Genomic DNA, 20,411 nt, shown 5'->3' on the forward strand with positions numbered 1-20,411 from the left:
TGTCCTGATACATAATCTTGAAACGTGTTGATCTTAAGGGAGATCAAGGAGGGTGTCTAAAAATATAAGATTTGGGAGGAAACAATTTGAGCAGAAAAGCTACCAGGAGCCTTTCGCTTTGTATACTCAAGGATTCCACAACAAAACCTTGGATCGCTCCAAACTGGTGGCTCACATAAGCCACCCTTGTGGAAACCACAAATGGGGTCATAAGCATGACTAGAGTCGGGGAGGGAGGCAGGGGCATCCTAGGTACATGGCTATGGGATTAACCCCAGAGATGCAAAGAGAGTACATAACACGGCCGGAAATCTGATATTTTTTTCTTCCACAAGTGAAGAGCACACTTTTTAAAAACTTACGATGAATGAAATTTCATCCTTTCTGTGGAGGGTAACCCTTGGAAAACCCTACCATGTCTGCGGTTTTCTTCTATTAAGTGAACTGAGCTGGGGCAAATGTCCACTCCCGACAGTAGTCCACTGACACCCAAGATGACTGGCTCAAAGGAGAGGGCGTGAAATGCCATGGTTTCAGCACAAGAAACTGCAATTTCCCCCATTTTCAATAAATCCTGGTTGAAAACCCAAGGCCAAGTCTATGTCAACCGTCACACAAAAGTACAACCAGAGCCTGGGTGAGACCTGAAGCAGAGGAGCAAGGCTTCTGAGGTGGAGCTGGAGCAGGTCAAAGCTTCAGGACAAGCCTCTTCCACACTGACCTTGTTAGCTACCGTGCTAACTGAATCTAAGTTAATGAAGTGCATGGAGAATGTGAATCCTTGGAGTCCTGTTGGTGAGGTTTTGGCAACTGTTGCCTTTATCAAGATGCAGGTACTTCTCTAAATGTGGTATACTGATCATCTGCTTTGGAATCACCTAGAAGGTTTAAGGGGCTTCCCCGGTGGCTTAGTGGTAAAGAATCCGCCTGCCATGCCCAAGGTATAGGAGATGTGGGTTGGATCCCTGGGTGAGGAAGATCCCCTGGAGGAGGGCATGGCAACCCACCCCAGTATTCTTGCCTGGAAAATCCCATGGACAGAGGAGCCTGGCGGGCTACTGTCCCTATTGTCACAAAGGGCTGGACATGAGTGAAGCGACTGAGTGCACGCACACACACACACATATGCACACATGCACAGAAGGTTTAAGATGCAGATTCCAAGGTCTCATGCAAATGGCCCACAGCACAGTCTGTGAGCAGGACCCGGGAATCTGCATGCTCATTTACCCACAGAAACTGGTCGTGCTCACTGGAATCTGAGATCCACTAGAACCCCAAGGAGGAAATCATGGCTGGGGCAGGTGAAAGGGAAAAGAGTCTCACTGAGGCGGCTGTGCCAGGGAAAAGGTGGGGTTAGGCAGCACGTGTGGCTTGCTTTCTGGGTTAGAGTGCCTGCTGCCAGAACCAGCTTCCACACAGAGCCAGGAGAGACCCGGGGCGGAGGAGTGGGTGGGGCCACCTGTCTCCTACCGAACACAGTCAGGGTGAGCAGGAGATTCTTCCCCAGCTTGTCGCACAAGCGCAGCCCCAGATGCCGTGGCTTTGGCTCCTCCGCACTCAGGTGGCTGTCGTGCATCCGTACTTCCACCTGCTTGGGCATGTTGTTGGCACTGAAACAGAAGTTAAGGCAGTGGTTAGAGTCTGCTGGGCACTGCCTCTCTGCAGTTTGAAGGGCTCAGGATGTAGAAGGCAAAACAGCCTCCCCAGGCACAGCTGGGATTCCGGAATCACTGGCAGGGAAGTAAAAAGTCAAAGAAACTCAGGGTGCCCTGGATGATAGTTCACCTGTAAGCAGGACACCAGGACACACCAAATGCCAATGAGCTAAGTGCTTTTATCCCTATTTTCTTGAATCATCGCAGGAAAGGCATTGCACAGGCAGTGGAAGGTTCTTCCAAGAGTCCCATGGTAACTCTCCAAGGCAAGTGTCCCTACCCCATTTCACAGAAAGTAATTTGTCCAGATATGTCTGGTTCCAAAATCTGAGCCCTTTCATTCTTGTATCAAGAACAAAAAGATGACTTTTTAATAATCTAAGGTCAGGAAAGTAACAGCCTGAGTCATTGCTAAATTAAATGCCTCTGAGCTCCAGTCTTCCCCATCCTGGACATGGAAAACTCAGACATGCTAGTAGTCCAAGTTCTACCTTTCTTTTGGAAAAGATGATTTTTCTAGTTTAAAAAAAATTGATTCCATTGTGGTTTTTAAAAGGTCACTTGCATTATCAGGACTCCTCTGAGCTGCCCAAGAGTCATGCTCCTCAGTGTCAAAGAAGCATCTCTCTAAGCAGCCTGTGATCGCCTCCAACTGCAGATGCATCCCAGTCCTCTTCCAGAAAAACCCCACGTGAACCCAAGCTCTGCTAAGTCATCCATCAGAGACTCTGCCAGGACAATGAGTAGATTGTCTCTTTTTTCCAGCTCTGTCACTTCCTGGGCCAAAAAGATTTCAAGTTTAAGCTTGGGGACCAACACAGGGAGGCCAGTTTTTTTTTACTTTGACATCTAAGGACATTTCTGTTAGCTGTCATTTATACTACCATCATGCAACAAACAAAAAAAAGATCTTTAACACCTTGAAAGACAAGTCACAGTCTCTGAATAAACAACTATTTCTGGGGGCGCTAGTGGTAAAGAACCTGCCTGACGATGCAGGTAGACCCTAAGAGATGCCGGTTCAATCCCTGGGTTGGGAAGATCCCCTGGAGGAGGGCATGGCAACCCACTCCAGTATTCTTGCTTGGAAAATCCCATGGTCAGAGGAGCCTGGTGGCCTGTGGTCCACAGGGTAGCAAAGAGCTGGACACGACTGATTCACCTTAGCACACATGCCTTTCTTCAAGATAAACAGGTATCAGCCTTCCCCAGATATTCCCACCACAGACTGGAGAGACATTCCTTTGAAGTCAACACCAATCTGCAGACCAGTGGTTTGAAATCACTGGTTATACTGGAAATAGTGTGGATTTTGGAATCAGAGAGCCTGGGTTCAAATCATGACTCTATCACTTGCTAGCTGTGTGGTTTATAGAAAGAAGGGCTCGGGACTTCCCTGGTGGTCCAGTGATTAATAATCTGCCTTCCAGCTCAGGGGGAATGTGTTTGACCCCTGGTCGGGGAACTAAGATCCCACGTGCCGTGAGGCAACTAAGTCCACATACCGAAACTAGTGAGCCCAGGGTCTCAACTAGAGAGCCTGTACTGCAAACTACAGAGCCCAGGCACTCTGGAGCCTGCAGACCACAGCTGGAGAGAAGCCTGTGTGGCTTCAAGGAAGAGTCCTCGTGCCATAACACCTGACATACCCATAAATAAACAAATATTCTCTAAAAAAAAAAAAGAAAAAGGAAAGAAAGGCTCAAGGCCTACCTTGTGGAAGTTAAACATGATGATGTGTGTTAGGCAGCCAGCACGCATGGTCCCTTTCTCCAGGGAATATTCACGACAAGTGTGACATTTAACTTAGGGGACCCATCCAGTTGCACCACCATTCAAGACACCGTTAGGGACTTATAGCCATATGGTTTCCATAATGTAGTGGTTATCACGTTTGCCTAACACGTGAAAAGTCCCCAGTTCAAAACAGGTCAGAAACAATCTTTGGAGAAGGAAATGGCAATCCACTCCAGTACTCTTGCCTGGAAAATCCTGTGGAGGGAGGAGCCTGGTAGGCTACAGTCCATGGGGTTGCAAAGAGTTGGACACGACTGAGTGACTTCTCTTTCTTTCTTTCAAGACACCAAGCTTAGCTTCTGGACTCTCAGAATCAAGACCAGGGACCCAATACAATGTCTTACTTTTTCTTAACAAACTGCTTAATGTACTTGCTTCTAAAATATTTTAAAATTAGGAATAATGTAGCAAGGTCTGGTGGAACACTCAGATGAAAACATTAGTCAAAATAAAAGCATCTTAGTCTTCCTACAGTGGCCTAATTTTCTACTCATCTAGTTAGTTTGCGGGCACCCCCCGACTATCTGGCATGTGTGTATGTTAATGATCATTCAGGCAGTCTAAAGAAAACAGGGCAGGAAGTTCACTGCAAGCAGACAAGGGCTGTCTGACCAGCAAGCAGTAAAGACCATTTCCTCCCATCACCAAATAAAACAGACGGAAAAGTTCTTTTTACAGCACAGCAGGGAAAATGATCAAAACGATCTTTTTAACCTGGATGGACCATATTTCCATGCTTGCATTAGGATCTTTTTATAATTTTAAACACTTTTCTAGCCAATAATCTGAAGCTGTAAACCAGGAAATTGCCAATAAAGAATGGCGGCCATACGTGTTCTGAAATGGTGAATGCATTCGTTAGCCAGCCCTTGGCAAAATACTCTATGAGCGCCTCAAGAGCGTAATCCCCTGCCTTCTGTTTCATTTGAAGCCCTCCTGCCACTGAAGTTAGAATCATGGTTGGTATTTCAGTGAGACTATCAAGTATTTAAACCAGACATTCTGGCAAGATCCATAAGACGTAATGAAAGCGTCAGGCATCAAGACAGCCACATCCAAGGAAAAACACACAAATATTAGGTTAACGTCCACACCCCATCAAGCAGTGTGGTTGGATGCCTGTTGGCCACCCTTCTGAGTCACACAAAATCTCTGTTTAACGATTTGTCTTTTAAGCCACGGCAAAACATCTCTGAAGCCCAGAATCAAAACAGCCACATCAAAGTGGGCAGCATCAAAATCTCATGAACCCACAAGTATTTATTGAGAGGATGCCTGTGACTTGCCCACTTGGAATTAAACACGCACTCCAAGCTCGAAGGAGCTTCTAACATCTGCGTGTAGAAAATCATCGTTAAAGTGCATCAGGACCTCGGCTTGCCTCTGGGGATGCAGGGAGTCCGCCAAGAACTCTTTGTAAAAATCCTTGACAAGTCTAAGTGATCCCTACACCCGCCAAGAACACAAAGAGAGCTTGAAATGGAGAATATTATAGAACATAACATTAAATGGCATGGTACAGCACAATACGGAGCTGCTTCTAAGCCTTATATATCCTCAGAAGAAGAGACACATCGCTTTGTTTTTATTTTGTATTTACCATTTCTAATCATCTTTAGGGTTGGATAGCATCACCAATTCAATGGACATGAACTTGGGCATACTCAGGGAGACAGTAAGGGCCAGGAAGGCCTGGCATACTCCAGTCCATGGGGTAGCAAAGAGTAGGACCCGACTTAGCAGCTGAATAACAGCAATCATTTTTATTCCTTCCTATGGTTGTAAGGTTTTTTCCCTTCTAGTTTTACTGAGATATAAATGACACACAGCACTGTATAAGTTTAAGGTAAGCAGCATAAAGATTTGATTTATATACAACGTGAAGTGATTATCACAGTAAGTTTAGAAAACATCCATCATCTCATATATGTACAAAGTTAAAGAAATAGAAAACACATTTTTCCTTGTGATGAGAACCTTTAGGATTTACTCTCAACAACTTTTATATATAACATACAGCAGTGTTATTATATTTATCATGGTGTACATTACATCCATGGAACAGATACAGTTTTTCATATGACTTTACACACATCCACAGCTATATGGATGCTGGTTACTGAATGTACCTGGTAACAAGGATAACAAGGATACCTGGTATTTACTGAGGACTCTGTGTGTCAGACACGACAGTCGGTAATGAGTAAGGTATAATCCTTGCCCTTAAGGAGTTCATATGCGGAACGCAAAGTACAGGGTCTGGTACTTGTCTCCTTACATACTGGCCATGATAAGATCCTGTACAGGATACTATGGGACCTGGTAAGAATGGTGCCTAACCTAGCTTTGGGGAAGAAGAAGAAAGTTCAAGAAAGGTTCCCAGGAGGGACTGATACCAGAGCTGGATCTTAAAGGATGGATTTAAACATCTACATCCTCTACCACTCTTCAAACCCTGAGAGCAGGACTGTGTTCTTTAACACCTGGCCCCAAGCACTTGATAAATGTTTGTTCAAAGAAACTATGAACCAGAAAGCAGCTATACAGGGCACTGTGCTTCCTCCTGGGAACCAGGTCCTTCTACAGTAGCTGGCAGCATACCAGCTAGCAACCCTCTCACCATTCTGCATTTATTCCACAAGTTCCTGTTGGGCATATATTACGGGCCCCATGCTGTTACAGGTGCTAAAATAACACAATAGGCAAAAGAGACAAAGCTCTTGCTCTCGCAGGATATACATTTTAGTGGAGAACAAAGAAATGAATACATATATTTCAAGTGGAGATAACATGCTAGGAAGAGGGTGACATGCAGAAAGAAGACAGAGCTATTTTGCATCAGCTGGTCAGGAAAGGGGAGCTTCTGTGATAAAGGGCATTTGACCAGAAACCTGGAGGAATGAGGGGTCTCCTAAATTAAGAATGCAGTTTGTCTAGAGCTTAGCAAAATAAATGAAATACACACAATTTAGGAATGTATTTGTCCAAACTAGCGCCTGAAGCTCCCGCCAGATGCCAATTCTGGTGTCCACATGTTGGTTTTTAGCACAGACACAGATTCAAACAAAAGTCAAGGCAGTAATGCTACATCTCATTATCATCGTGAATATGGCGGATTTCAATGACTGTCCTAGCTTCAAGAGAAATGAATTCCAGAGAAATGTGAGTTGGACCCAGGAGGAAGGTTGAGGTCACAGCAGCCTGCAGATTTGCTACCCTGGTAATGAACAGGAAGGGCAAGGCCTGATCTAGGTAAGTCTGTTGGATAAACACAGTAAGTTAATCCAAGTACACACACTTATCCTTATATTAATACTCCATTCCTACAACTTGTGGCTATGCAGATGGGACTAGGTAATAAGGATTCTGAAAGCCCAAGTGTGAGGCTTGGTTCTACCAAATCCATCAAGCCTGATGCTCTCCCCAAACTGTTCATCACCTCTGTTTCTACTTGAGTACCTTTCGGATGGAAGATTTAGCAATGCAATTCCATAACAGAGTACTGGAATGTTCTATAAGCCAGTTCCACCAGATCTCTCTCCACTGCCCAACAAAGTAAGGCCATGTGATGGGAGAGCTTCTTGGATAATCCAGACTTGAACAATGAGCCTATAACTTCTTTCTGCCTTAGCTCCTCCACTGAACTATTTAAACAGCTGTTAATTTTGCAGTCAGTTGCTGGCCTGTTCTTTCTCATGCAAATCCACGTGAGTTCTGTTTCAAAGGCAAGCTCAGCTTAACGTGCAGAACATCCTCTGTGAATCCAAAGGGAGTGTGTAATGGGGCTGGTACTAAGTTTTAAACTGTTCTCAGAACCTGTTATTCATTTGCGTTTGTTTTCCCTCGATCTGCCAAGAGCCTCTAACGATAGGCTCATTAGATGTGATGTGGTGTTGGATACAGATTTCCTGCCTGCACGCTTCTGTGTCAACTTAACTGGCACTGAATTCCCTTTTTCCTCCTACGCTGGTTCAATGAGGTGACAACAGAATGTTCTCCAGGGAACCTAAAAGCAACTGGTGTGTTTTTATCTGGAGGATGTGAGATCTGCCATGAACATCACCCCTCCCACCCTCTGCTGCCCAAATCAAAGACCTCAGAGGTGCAGAAAGACAGTGTCCAGAAACTGCCCTAATGGGAGACACTAGGTTAGACCCTCAAGAATAGCAACAGTGTTTGTTGAGGGGGCTTTCCCCCAAGGTGGCCAAGGTCTTTGGAGAAGAATTCCGGAAATACCAGTGCTGTCAGCTCTGAACACCACAAAACGGTGGTTACAGTTGTGATTGTCCCACATCTGGGAATTCCCTGGCTCCTTAAAGAACACCAGCCCCGTAGGGAAAGGGACGGGAACTCTAATACAGTTGGAAATTTCCAACAACCACTCCCTTCACCCATTCTAGATCCTGTAAGACTGGGTTTAACCATGTCAAGGATGCTCACTAACCAAGAAGTCAGAATCTCTCTGACAGATGCTGTGCCCTCATTGATTCTGAGAATAAATGAAACCTAGAGGTTCACAGCCTCCAAATCTCCTTCAGTCCCTTCTGTTCACTCTGTCTATTTCCTAGATCACATACTTGCTGGAAAAGCTCTGCCAGTGAACACCAGACTTCACAAATGATACATCTTAAGCTTCTTCTTGACTATCGGAGGGTCTGGCTAAGGAGCACAGTTTACAATTATCCCTAATCATGATGGGATTGGACCTAGTAGACAACATGAGATGGGAAGCCAGAAGGTCTGGGTTCTAACTCCAGGGTGCTACTAACTGGCTGTGTCAGAAATAGTATCAGATGGATGTAAATTTCCTTGCTCATAATCAGCAGACAGAAGAGTAAAGCACTACGAAATGACAAAAACACACTCTTGAAATACCAGTGGGGTTTAGGTATCAATTTTGGCAGCTTTTTACATTTTAGGTCCCAGGCTCTTAATTTGTAAAGTAAAAGGGCTGTATCAGAAATTCTCTTATCGTTCTAAAATTCTGTGATTCTCTAATTCTCCTGGAGTGCAAGGTGGTAATTAATAGCCTTCAGTTCCAGAGAGGCAGCCTCCATTCTATTCTATTCAAGACTGAACGAGCTTAGACCTTATGGGTGACTTACAGATAAGAGACAAACCAGTGGTAACAACAACCATTGCTTAATGTCTTTACCTCCATTTCCTCTTTTCTTATCTCTGTTACTTAAGCATGTTTTTCTAGAGTTACTAACACTGAGTTTGGGGTCAAATTCAGTGTATAATTCAGACACAGGAATCATCTTAATACCCTCTCAGGTCTGACCAATTCTTAGTCTAAGCTTCTCAGAGGGGCAGATCAATGTCGTGGAAATATATTCCAACAGGTGAACTGGCATTTGACCAGCCAATTGCCAAATTCACCATTGAATCACTGAAAGGTCACCTATCTCATTCACAGCCAATCAAGATAAAAAAATGATTTTTTTAATTGAATTTTTATCACTTTCCAGGCCAAGGGGCCCAAACTGGCTAATGACTTAAATGGCAAATAGAGTCAGTTGGGACTTCAGGTGTTCTCACACAGGAAGTAGTAGGAGATATATATACAATGGAATATTACTCAGAAAAAGGAACTAATTTGAGTCAGTTATAGTGACATGGATGAATCTAGAGACTGTATACAGAAAGAAGTAAGTCAGAAGGAGAAAAACAAGTATTGCATATTAATGCATATATAGAATCTAGAAAAATGGTCCAGATGAACCTATTTGCAAGGCAGGAATAGATGTGCAGACACAGACAATGGACTTGTGGACACAGGGAGGAGAAGGAGAGAGTGGGATGAACCGAGAGACTAGCAGAGGCAGTCCCACTCCAATAGTCCTGCCTGGAGAACCCCCATGGACAGAGGAGCCGGGTGGGCTACAGTCAATGGGGGTGAAAAGAGCCGGACATGACTGAGCGACTCAGCACACACACACATACATTTATACACACACGCACACATACATACACACTACCATATGTAAAATATATAATGGGAAGCAGCTGTATAGAACAGGGAATTCAGCTTGGTGCTCTGTGATGACCTAGAGGGCTAGGATGGGTAGCGGGTGGGGTGGCAGAGAGGCTCAAGAGGGAGGGGATATATGTGTAACTACAGCTGATTCACTTTGTTGTACAGCAGAAACCAACACAACATTATAAAGCACTTATCCTCCAATAAAAAATAAGTTAAAATTTTTTAATTAAAAAAAAAGTACTAGGAGAAAAAAACATAAAGGAATAAATAAAATGACACTCATTCTGCTGAGAACCAAAAGTCAAAAACACTAGCTCTGATTAGCAGCTGACAGAAGGGACCTTGGCAGAATGCAACTACATAATTACATGGTCATCGGATTCTTGGTTAAAATCTACCTTTTCCAGTTATGGCTGGGACAAGGCATTCATTTCATCTCTAGAATCATAACGTTCAACTCACTGGGTCTTTATAGAACCTTCAGTAAGATTTTTTGTTGTTGTTCAGTCGCTAAGTCCTGTCTGACTCTTTGTGACCCCATGGACTGCAGCATACCAGGCTTCCCTCTCCTTCACTATCTCCCGGAGTTTGCTCAAACTCACGTCCATTGAATTGGTAATGCCATCCAACCATCTTTCCTCTGTTGTCCCCTTCTTCTCCTGCCTTAAAATCTTTCCCAGAATCAGGGTCTTTTCCAATGAGCCAGCTCTTTGCATCAGGTGGCCAAAGTATTAGAGCTTCAACTTCAGCATCAGTCCTTCCAGTAAGTATTCAGGGTTGATTTCCTTTAGGATTGACTGGTTTGATCTCCTTGCTGTCCAAGGGACTCTCAAGAATCTTCTCCAACACCACAGTTTGAAAGCATCAATGCTTTGGTGCCCAACCTTCTTTATGATCCAACTCTCACATCTGTACATGACTACTGAAAAAAAACCATAGCTTTGACTATATGGACCTTTGTTGGCAAAGTGATGTCTCTGCTTTTTAATACACTGTCCAAGTTTGTCATAGCTTTTCTTGCAAGGAGCAAGCATATTTCAATTTCATGGCAGCAGTCACCGTCCAATGTGATTTTGGAGCCAAAGAAAATAGATGGTACTTATGAAAGCACCAACAGTATTTAACGCAAAATCAACATTCTATTTTAGCTTCCTTTCCTTGTCTTAAATGCCTAAAATGGTACAAAATGACCACTCAGATAGCTTAGCTACCAGTATGTCACTATAGCAACAAACGGTATTTGTGCTTTTTACAAAAAGAAAGTACCAGAAGGAGGCCCAAGTGGGTGGGAGTCTGGGAAGTTCCCAGGGCTGTAAGCTCCACACTGTGAACTGGCCTGGATCACCTCTGGAAGAGCATCAGGAGAACATCCTTAAATAAAACCTCTGGACTTCGGTGAGGTCCTCCCCAGGGTAGAGACTTGAGTCAGCCTTGACCCAATGGAATCACCCATTTCCAGAAAGGTTCATCACCCAAAACAGAAATAAGACACCAAGGAACAGTGAATCTCCAGGCCCAAGTGACAGGCTTGGGTGGAGGTGTTTGATCTTCCCAAACTGGGAACTCCTTCTAAAAATAAAGATTGAGCCATGGCCTAGGAACACACTGGCCAGCCCAATCCCCAGGGGCATGTCGATTCTGAAGTAAATGCCACTCCCTCTGGCTCTGGTTCACTGAACAACATGAAAATAAATTTGAAAACTTCATATTAGTCCAATAAAAGGAGGCAATTCATGGGGCATGGGCTCCAGGTTTGAGCCACAGGGAACCTGGCCTCAATTAGTTTGCCTTGAGGCAAACTGTCTCTTCTGCTAAAGTTTCTTCTTCCCCACACTCTCTGACCCAGGCTTTGTAGACTAATCTTAATTTCCTCTTAAAAATTCATCTCTGCTATGACTTCCCTCAGGAAGTCTTTGTTGATTCCCGAGTTTGCTTTTTGGATGTTCTTCCTGCAGCTTATCTCTCTCAAGGTATTTATCACAATTCACTTGTCTTTTTCCCCACTGGACTAGAATTAAGGCAAGATCTTGACTTACTTGATTCTGTCTTCCCCACACTCAGTGTGGTTCCTGGCATATAGTAGACACTCAATCATCGTATGTTTAGAAATGAATGAATGAATGGGTGACTAGATAGAAAAATAGGTTGTAGTCACAGGTTCTGTGTGATACTTCATTCTAGATGGTAGGGTTCTAAAAGACTAAGAAATCTGTGAGGAGGAGAGAAAAGAGAACAGAAGTACAAACACTCACATTAGAAAAACCAGTGGGAGGTAGGAAGGGCAGGTCAGCACCACTCAAGCACTGGCCCTTCCTTGCTGGTGGTTTTGATCCAGTTGCCCTGCCCAAGCGTGGTGGCCTCACTGCTCCCAGCATTCTCGGGGAATGTGGAGCCATGAACCTCAGCTAATGAGGCCTTCAGGGAAAACTGATGAGGACACAGGAAGATACATTAGGACTGTGGACTTAAAAAATATTCAAAAGCTCAAAGTTGAGAGTTATGTTTTATTTGGTGGGAATTTTTAGAACTTAAGGCTGGGAGACAGCATCTCAAGTAACCCTGAGAGAAGTGCTGAGATGAGGGGAGGAGCCAGCTTGTACAGAAGTTTTGAAAGATAGGACAGGTAGTCTGAACATCAAAGGATTACTATTAATTAAAGGAAGCCAGATATCCCAAATTAAGAAATTTAGCATTTTTCAAATTGATGCTTTTAAACTGTGGTGCTGGAAAAGACTCTTGAGAGTCCCTTGGACAGCAAGGAGATCAAACCAGTCAATCCTAAAGGAAATCATTGGAATATTCATTGCAAGGACTGAGTGTCCTTTGAAAGGACTGATACTGAGGCTGAAGCTGCAATACTTTGGCCACCTGATGCAAAGAGCTGACTCATTGGAAAAGACCCTGATGCTGGGAAAGATTGAAGGCAGGAGGAGAAGGAGGCGGGAGAGGATAAGATAGTTAGATAGCATCACTGACTCAATGACTATGAATTTAAGCAAACTCTGGGAGTTACTGGAGGACAGAGGAACCTGGTATGCTGTGGTCCGTGGGATCATGAAGAGTCCAACACAACTTAACAACTAAACAACAAGAGCTTTTCTATGTTTGGGAAGATGCAAGAGTCTGGGCTCAGTGAAATCATTCCTTTGACATGCACCTCAGCTAGCTGGGGCTGGATTCTGGCATTTTTCACATCCTGAGTTTTTCCAGGGCTTACAGTAGGGAGTGGCTGCGGTCTGATGGCTGCTAGGTAGCAGGTATTCTTTCTTTCCTGAGTTTCCTCAGGGCTCACCACCTCACCATTAGTGGTGGCTGCAACTGCTGGTGACTATGACATCCTTGTTTACTGATACGGCAGGAAATATTCCATTTCTCAGGACTCCATTGCCAAGATCAACATCCCTAAATCTGGATTCTCGAAAATGTGATCCTTCGACCAAAGAGCCTGGACATTTATTCCTTTCCCAATGGGACTCTGACTTCAAGGCACTCCCTTGATTAACAGAGCTCTGGATTTGGCCCGGAGGCCTGGGAAGTTCCTCCTTTGGCCCCAGAAGCTCCCCAAACTGGACCTTCCCAACCAGTCCCCCAGACATGGGAGTGGCTAATATGTTGACTAAGTAGCTTAATGAGCTGCACCGCCTTCAGGCACCAGTAGAAACTGGGTGAGGCATCCAGTAGCTAAGACTTTCTGGGCGTTTTGGTCACACCTCACCATTGCGTCTCTTCAGTGCAGTCTTCTGTGAACACAGTGGTCTGTCTGTTCACAGACCTTTTCTCTCCAGGCAGCCAATCTTGAAACGTGGTGTCAGGAATAAGCAAGAAGGCAAGTCACCATCATGACCATGTAAATGATAGGGGCAGGGAATCAAAAGGCCAGAGGGGTGACGCTTTAGGACTTCTTTAAGGTTTTTCATCGCTCTTCAAAATCACCCACTCCTGGCTCCCAGAGGCCTTGAAAGTCCTCCTCAAGAGAGACCTGCCCCTTTATATCCCTGCAGGAGACCAGATGAAAGCTAGAAATCCAAGGAAAGGCATTCACTGACACCTCAGTGTGAAGGATCTTCTCAGACCTCTCCCAAAGAACAGGACTGGCTGGGGGAAAATCCCTAGACACAGATCCTGACCAAAACCACATCCAGAAGCCAAATAAAAGGAGGGGAGGCCAGAACACTGGATGTGAATTTTGCCCCAGTCAGTTCTGAAGTCACTGAGTTCAAATTCTGTGGCCTCAGCAGGGTTTCTTAAGGCTACCGATATTCTTTTTCTTTTTCTACTTTCCTTTTTTATTTGGAGGCTAGTTTCACATGTGTGTTCAATTTACGAAAATTAATTAAGCTGGTGATTTAAAGTCTATGTGCTTTTTTGTGTGCACCTTAGACTTGAAAAAACACTTTAAGAAGATCCTCTGGAGAAGGAAATTGCAACCCTCTCCAGTATTCTTGCCTGGAGAATCCCATGGACAGAGGAGCCTGGTGGGTTACAGTTCACGGGGCCACAAAGAGTCGGACACAATTGAGTGACTGAACAGCAGCAACAGCAGCAAAGGTCTTCTTCAGATGAGACAAAATTGGTGGGTAGCCCAGGTTAACCCGAGAGTGATCTCATGGGTCCCAAGAAAGAAATTCCCGGTCTTTATCTGCCTCTTTATCTGTGTTTCCATGCCCATAACTGCAAAGTACTCTCACACAGTTTAACTTCCAAAAGAATGTTCCTTGTAGTCTCTTCTCTTTTCATTCTTCTTTTGAATTATAAATAATAACCAACATTTTATCCATTGAACTTAGTTACTTAGTTAAGTCGCTCAGTCGTGTCCGACCCTTTGCGACCCCATGGACTGTGTAGTCTACTCCGTCCGTGGGATTCTCCAGGCAAGAATACTGGAGTGAGTTGCCATTTCCTTCTCCAGGGGATCTTCCCAACCCAGTGATCGAACCCAGGTCTCCTGCACTGCGGGCAGATGCTTTAACCTCTGAGCCACCAGGGAAGCCATTGAACTTATAAACACATAAGTTAATAGTAACTTAATAAGGCCTTCCCTGGTGGTCCAGCGGTTAAGAATCTGCCTGCCAAGACCGGGGACATAGGTTCGATCCCTGGTCCAGGAGGATCCCACATGCCGCAGAGCAACTAAATTCGTGCAACCACAACTATTGAGCTGCACTCTAGAGCCCAAAAGCCACAACCAGAGGGTAATTCTCGGCTCGCCACAGCTAAGGAAAGCCCAGCAGCAGCACTGAAGACCCGTGCAGCCAAAATAAATAAATTAAAAATAGTCACAACTTAACACTTGCATAGTTTACAAAATATTTTCACATCTATTAACTTATTTCTTTATGATGTCCTCTACTGGGAAGGAGTTATTCCATCTCAGACATGGAAATTCTGAAGCTCGCACAAGTTCAGAAGCAGCTGAGCTGGGGCTTGAATCAGGTGGTCTTGCAGCAGAATGAAATCCTGTATTGTACTCTGCCTTTGGGTCTAGGGCCCTTTGGCTACATCCTCACTAGGGATGTCTGCAGAATGATGGACACAAAAATATTTCCATCTCTGCCCAGGCACTGGCAACTTATGGGACATGCAAGTCTAGCTCCTGGAGAAGGAAATCAGAGAGAGGAGTATGACCCTAGCAGAGAAAAAAGGCAATGTGAGCTCAGGGAACCCATCATCTTGTCACCTGTCCTGGACAATCAATGTTCCTGGGTGCTATTTTTTTTTTTTTTTAAGAAAACACAGACCTCTAAGCCCCATCCCTGACTATCCCAGTTCAGCACTTCGGTTGAGTCCTAGACCTCTGGACTTTTTAGAAAGCATTCAGGTGGCTTTGCTGTTGTCGATCCACAGGCTGATGTCCAGTCAAAATCTGAACTGGTGTGATGAAGGGGAGCTTATGATTTCACACATCTCACCGTCTTGCCACTGGACAGCTTTCACTATTACAAAGCTCCTCCTTTACGATGAGACTAAATTTTCCCTGTGGCTTCTACTCATTGGTTATTTTTCTACCCCATGGAAATCAGTTAATAATAATAACAGTTAGCACCAGGCAACATACTAGACATTTCACATGCATTATCTCACTGACCACTCCAAACACTTTCATGACATAGATACTATTATTGTTCCTTTTCATAGACGAAAAACTGGAGATCAGAGAGGGGAGATCATTTGCCCAAAGCCAGGTAGCTGGCAAGTGACTGAACCAGGATGGGAACCCAGCTCTAGCTGTGTAAGGCGCATGTTCTTAATCATGACACACTTGTAACACCTGAAGCCTAATTCCTTCTCTACCCGCCATCTTTCCCATAATTTTCTCTTCCTCAAGTTCCTGAGCACCCTGGTTGCAGCACTTCAAACCACTTACATCCACTTACAATGTACCTCCTAGGCCAGACACAACCCTCCGGGTGGGGTCTGGCCACATCCCTGCCCCCTGAGACAGTCAAGGGCAGGCTTTCTAAAGTCTACCAGAGCTGAGGCTTTGGTCCTGCATTTGAAGAATGAAGGCCAGTAGCTAATCTTACACTTGAGAAAGAACAGATCAAGAGTACTGATAATAAACAGGGACCATTGATTGACTTTTATTGTGTACCAGCATAATAGTACAGATACCAAATCATGCCCACTCTCCCAAAATGTCCATGCCCTAATCCAGGACCCATGAGAATGTCAGTTACATGGCAAAGGGGAATTAAGGTTACTCATTAACTGACCTTGAGATGTAGTTTATTCTGGATTATCCAAGCGAGACATATATCATCACAAGTGCTCTTGTACGTAGAAGGAGGCAGGAGAGAGAGAGAACTAGAGAAATGGCAACACAAGAAAGACTCTGTCTAACATCATTGGCCGTGAGTCAAGGGATGCGTGGACAGCTTCTGGAAGCTGGTAAAGGCAAAAAACCAAGCTCTTCTTTACAGCCTTCAGAAAGAAACACAGTCTTGCTGACGTCTTGATTTTAGGCTGTGTGTATATGCTAAGTTGCTTCAGTCATGCCTGACTCTTTGTGACCCCATGGACCACAGCCTGCAAGGCTCCTCTGTCCATGGGATTCTCTAGGCAAGAACACTAGAGTGGGTTGCCATGCCCTCCTCTAGGGGAGTTTCCTGACTCAGGAACCGAACACATGTCTCTTACATCTTCTAGATTGGCAGGCAGGTTCTTTACCACTAGCACCACCAGGGAAGCCTTTAAAACACTTACTCTGTAGTAATTTGTTATAGCAACAATAGAAAAGTAATAGTCCCAGACCATAGGCTAAGTGTCTTATTTGGTGTTATAGTAAGCTTAAGAGGTAAGATGGCAGACAGTGGGAGTTTCTGATCAATATTCACTCCTCTCCTTCTAGAGTTCTGTTCAGAGAGGCAGCTGGCTTGCCTCTCAGTCTCCCTTCCTATGATGTAGGCAGACTTCTTCGACATCACCCTTCCTCCCTTCTTCCACTAGCGAGGGAAGCTCTAGATAAACAAGAGACTAAAGCACCATCTTTCCTTAACCATTAGCCTGTTTCAAAGACTGGTCAACATCCTGTCTCTAAATGGTACCCATCATCTGTGAAAATTAATAAAAGGAAACTCACTAGAGTGGAGTTAGGGGACCAGAAGGGAGATCTCTCATGCACAAACCAACAGGAAGAGACATACCTCACATCTCCAGCAGGGAGAGACACTACCCTGATCAGGAAGAAGAAAGATTTCTGCTTTCCTGGCAACAGTTCAGCCAATGAGAGATTCACAACTCAGCCAATGAGAAGCCACTAGATTTTGAACTCAAAGTTTCCTCTGATGGGCTTTTGTTTATAGCAGTCCCTCCCAACTTCCTCTTCTCCTCTACAAAAGTCTCCTCTTTTTTTAAAACCAGATTTATACATGTTTCATTATAGTTGCATGTCCCAAATTTCAGTTCTTCACTTCCCCTAAGTAAACCTGTCTTGCTAGTAAAAAATAACTGGCTGTTTCATTGTTTTAGGTTAACACACCCAAAGAAGCACTTCAGGGCCTCCTAGATGACTTGTGTTTTTTCTTACCTTGGTTCCTTCTAATGAGCCGCTAAATATATGGCTATTAATCTGTCAGCTTCAAGGAGTTGCAAGTGACTGCAAGGAGATCAAACCAGTTAATCCTAAAGGAAATCAGTCCTGAATATTCATTGGAAAGACTGATGCTGAAGCTGAAACTCCAATACTCTGGCCACCTGATGTGAAGAACTGACTCATTGGAAAAGACCCTGATGCTGGGAAAGATTGAAGGCAGGAGGAGAAGGGGACAACAGAGGATGAGATGGTTGGATGGCATCACCGACTCGATGAGTTTGAGCAAGCTCTGGCAGTTGATGATGAACAGGGAAGCCTGGTGTGCTGCAGTCCATAGGGTCACAAAGAGTCGGACACGACTGAACAACTGAACTGAACTGAATCTGTCAACTAGATATTCAGTCCCTGTTAATTCCACCAGATTGACTGCCCAATCTCCTCTTAACTAGTCTTGTATGTTTATTTTACAAGTGATAAACAGAGCCATTCAATCACCAGGAAAATTCCTTCTTAAGAGAAGAATCTGCATTTCTCAAACTGGTAACTTATTGAGACAGATTGGTTCACAGTGGTCTACATAAATTTGGCAAAGCCCACAAGTGGAATATATCCTTTTTTATGATCCATTCCTCCTCCCCCCCTACTTTTAATAGCTAGATGTATAGTTCATGGTGTTCTAGGACTATATTACTTCTTATATTAAACCTGAAATCTTAAATGACTCTTTGACATTGTTTCCTTGAATAATCCTTTCTTGAGTCCCAATCTACTTTTCATGCCTGTAAGAGCTTGCACTTCATACTTTATCACATTCAAATTGCCTCCTTAACGTTTGAATATCTTCCCCATTAGGCTTTAAACTCTGTGAGGGAAGGCCCATATCTACTCCTGGATCCAATATTTATTAGGTGCTCATTCAGATTTCATTGGGGCTTCCCTGGTAGCTTAGCTGGTTAAGAATCTGCCTGCAATGCAGGAGGCCTGGGATCAATCCCTGAATTGGGAAGATCCCCTGGAGGAGGGCGTGGTAACCCACTCCAGTGTTGACTGCAGAATCCCCATGGACAGAGGAGCCTGGTGAGCTACAGTCCATGGGGTCGAAAGAGTCAGACATGATGGAATGACTAAGCACACAAGATTTCATTGAGAGACTAATGATTTGCAGGTACCAGGGGGACCCAAGTCTTTAGGATCTAGGAGGTGACTTTGTCAACAAGTGCCAGATCAGGCACTAATAAGAGGCTCTTCCTAGGGATATGGATTTGGAGAGAAGCACAAACAAAGCACAAGGAAAGAATATACAAAACTCCTCAGCCTTGAAGTCGACCAGAAGCTCAACTAACATCTGATGACCCTGCCAAAAGCAACCAGGGCCTCTAATTACTGAAAGTAGTCATACCTTGACTTTTTATGCACCCTTGAATCATTCCAGTCACAGCTCTTCCGATATCCCTGGAAGGGGTCTGGTATGTTGGCCATTGGACCATCAACGCCATTTCACTCCACACAACTGAAGTGAAAGTTCTTCATCCCAGGTGCTTGGGAAGAAAGGTTCAATCTTGCTCAAACCACTAAAATCTTTCATTTATTTCTGAGTGTGCTTAATTTCCACATCAAGGACTTATCTAGTTGGCTCTTAAATCATGACATCAAAACAAGGATCATGCCTTGTCTTTCCTTGAATCCACTATACAATGGCATGCACAATGCCAGGCACCTAATAGGTGTTCAGTGAAAACTAGTAGATCAAAGTAAGTGCTAGGATAAAATATGATAATAGGGGTTGGATAAGATCTACAGTGTTCCTTGAAATCAGTTCCTGGGACTCCAGGACATCCTAGGGCTTTGAGTTAATACAGAAGTGGCAGGCTTTCTTGCCATGGGCAATTTCGCCTACTTCTTCTACCCAGCCCATGTGCCCTAAGGTCACATTCTGCTGACACTTGGGCCATTGTCCCTTACTTGAGAACAGATCTAACTTCACAGTGCAGTACAGAGAACGGGGAGAAGAGGTTTTACATCACACACCACCTAGCAAACATACAATAAAAGTTCATTGTAATCATCTTTGTCCTTCTTCCTCATACTCCTCCATATTCCTCACTCTCAGTTACCATAGTCCATTGAGCAAAACACAAGCCTGATGGATTGTCCAACAGCTGCCCAGCTGTCGTTCTTCAAGCATGCTCCTTTTAGTGGGTCTCTTCCCCATCCCTACACGGTATAACAAGTACTTCCAAAGAGCTCTTTCTTAGACACTAAGAAAATAGTCTTATGTTTTTACACCAAAAATAAAGGAGAGAAGTCACAGAACCCATTCACTCCTTTAGGCAAATATTCCTTTTATTTTTGGCTACGTTCAGTCAGAAGTAACTTTAGCAATGTTAAAGGTAACAATTTGAGAATTAATCCTAAAAATCTCTTTTAATTTGCAGTGATAGATGCCAGCAAATTGTTAACCATTTACATTTTTCTTAACTAAACATCATTGCTCTTTGTTTGGATCTAAAGTACCAAAGGTGTTTGACCACTTTCCTGCCTTTGTAAGTAAAGTCTGAGGAATATGACGAAGCTTAAATGAAATAGGCAAGATTTTCCACTTGGAGAGTATTACAAGAAATGCCAAATACCATTTTTTGAGGTGTTAGTCCACACAACTATCTTTCCCCCAACTTCATTTTTTCCCCACCAATTCTTCCTTTCAGTCTATGGAAGGGCTTATAACACAAGAGTAACACACAGTTGCTGTTACTACTTTTTAAAATTTTAATTATTGAACAATGTTTAAAACCTAATATACTTCATGTCAAAATTCAGATTTCTCTTATCTCTTAGAGTACTAGAAATATCTAGGTATCCTCCAACTTAAATCCTGAGTGATAACAATCAACTAGAACTGAGAAGTGATTGTCCTTTAGACAGACACAAATTTTCTACTCTG

The 20,411-nt window shown here is 43.9% G+C and overlaps 1 protein-coding gene across 3 annotated transcripts in view; it reads right to left on the reverse strand.

Annotated features, from left to right (window-relative positions):
- The window catches only part of SLC1A2 (solute carrier family 1 member 2), a 169,834-nt gene that overhangs the window by 64,308 nt on the left and 85,115 nt on the right, over positions 1-20,411 (reverse strand). For all 3 annotated transcript variants that reach the window (XM_002693523.7, XM_010812794.4, XM_005216398.5), the window contains exon 2: positions 1,474-1,613. In XM_002693523.7, the coding sequence (XP_002693569.2) occupies positions 1,474-1,613 (140 nt within the window). The remainder of the gene's footprint in view (positions 1-1,473; positions 1,614-20,411) is intronic.

This window comes from Bos taurus, chromosome 15 (genome assembly GCF_002263795.3).
Source record: "Bos taurus isolate L1 Dominette 01449 registration number 42190680 breed Hereford chromosome 15, ARS-UCD2.0, whole genome shotgun sequence".
In the NCBI taxonomy this organism is placed as follows: domain Eukaryota; kingdom Metazoa; phylum Chordata; class Mammalia; order Artiodactyla; family Bovidae; genus Bos; species Bos taurus.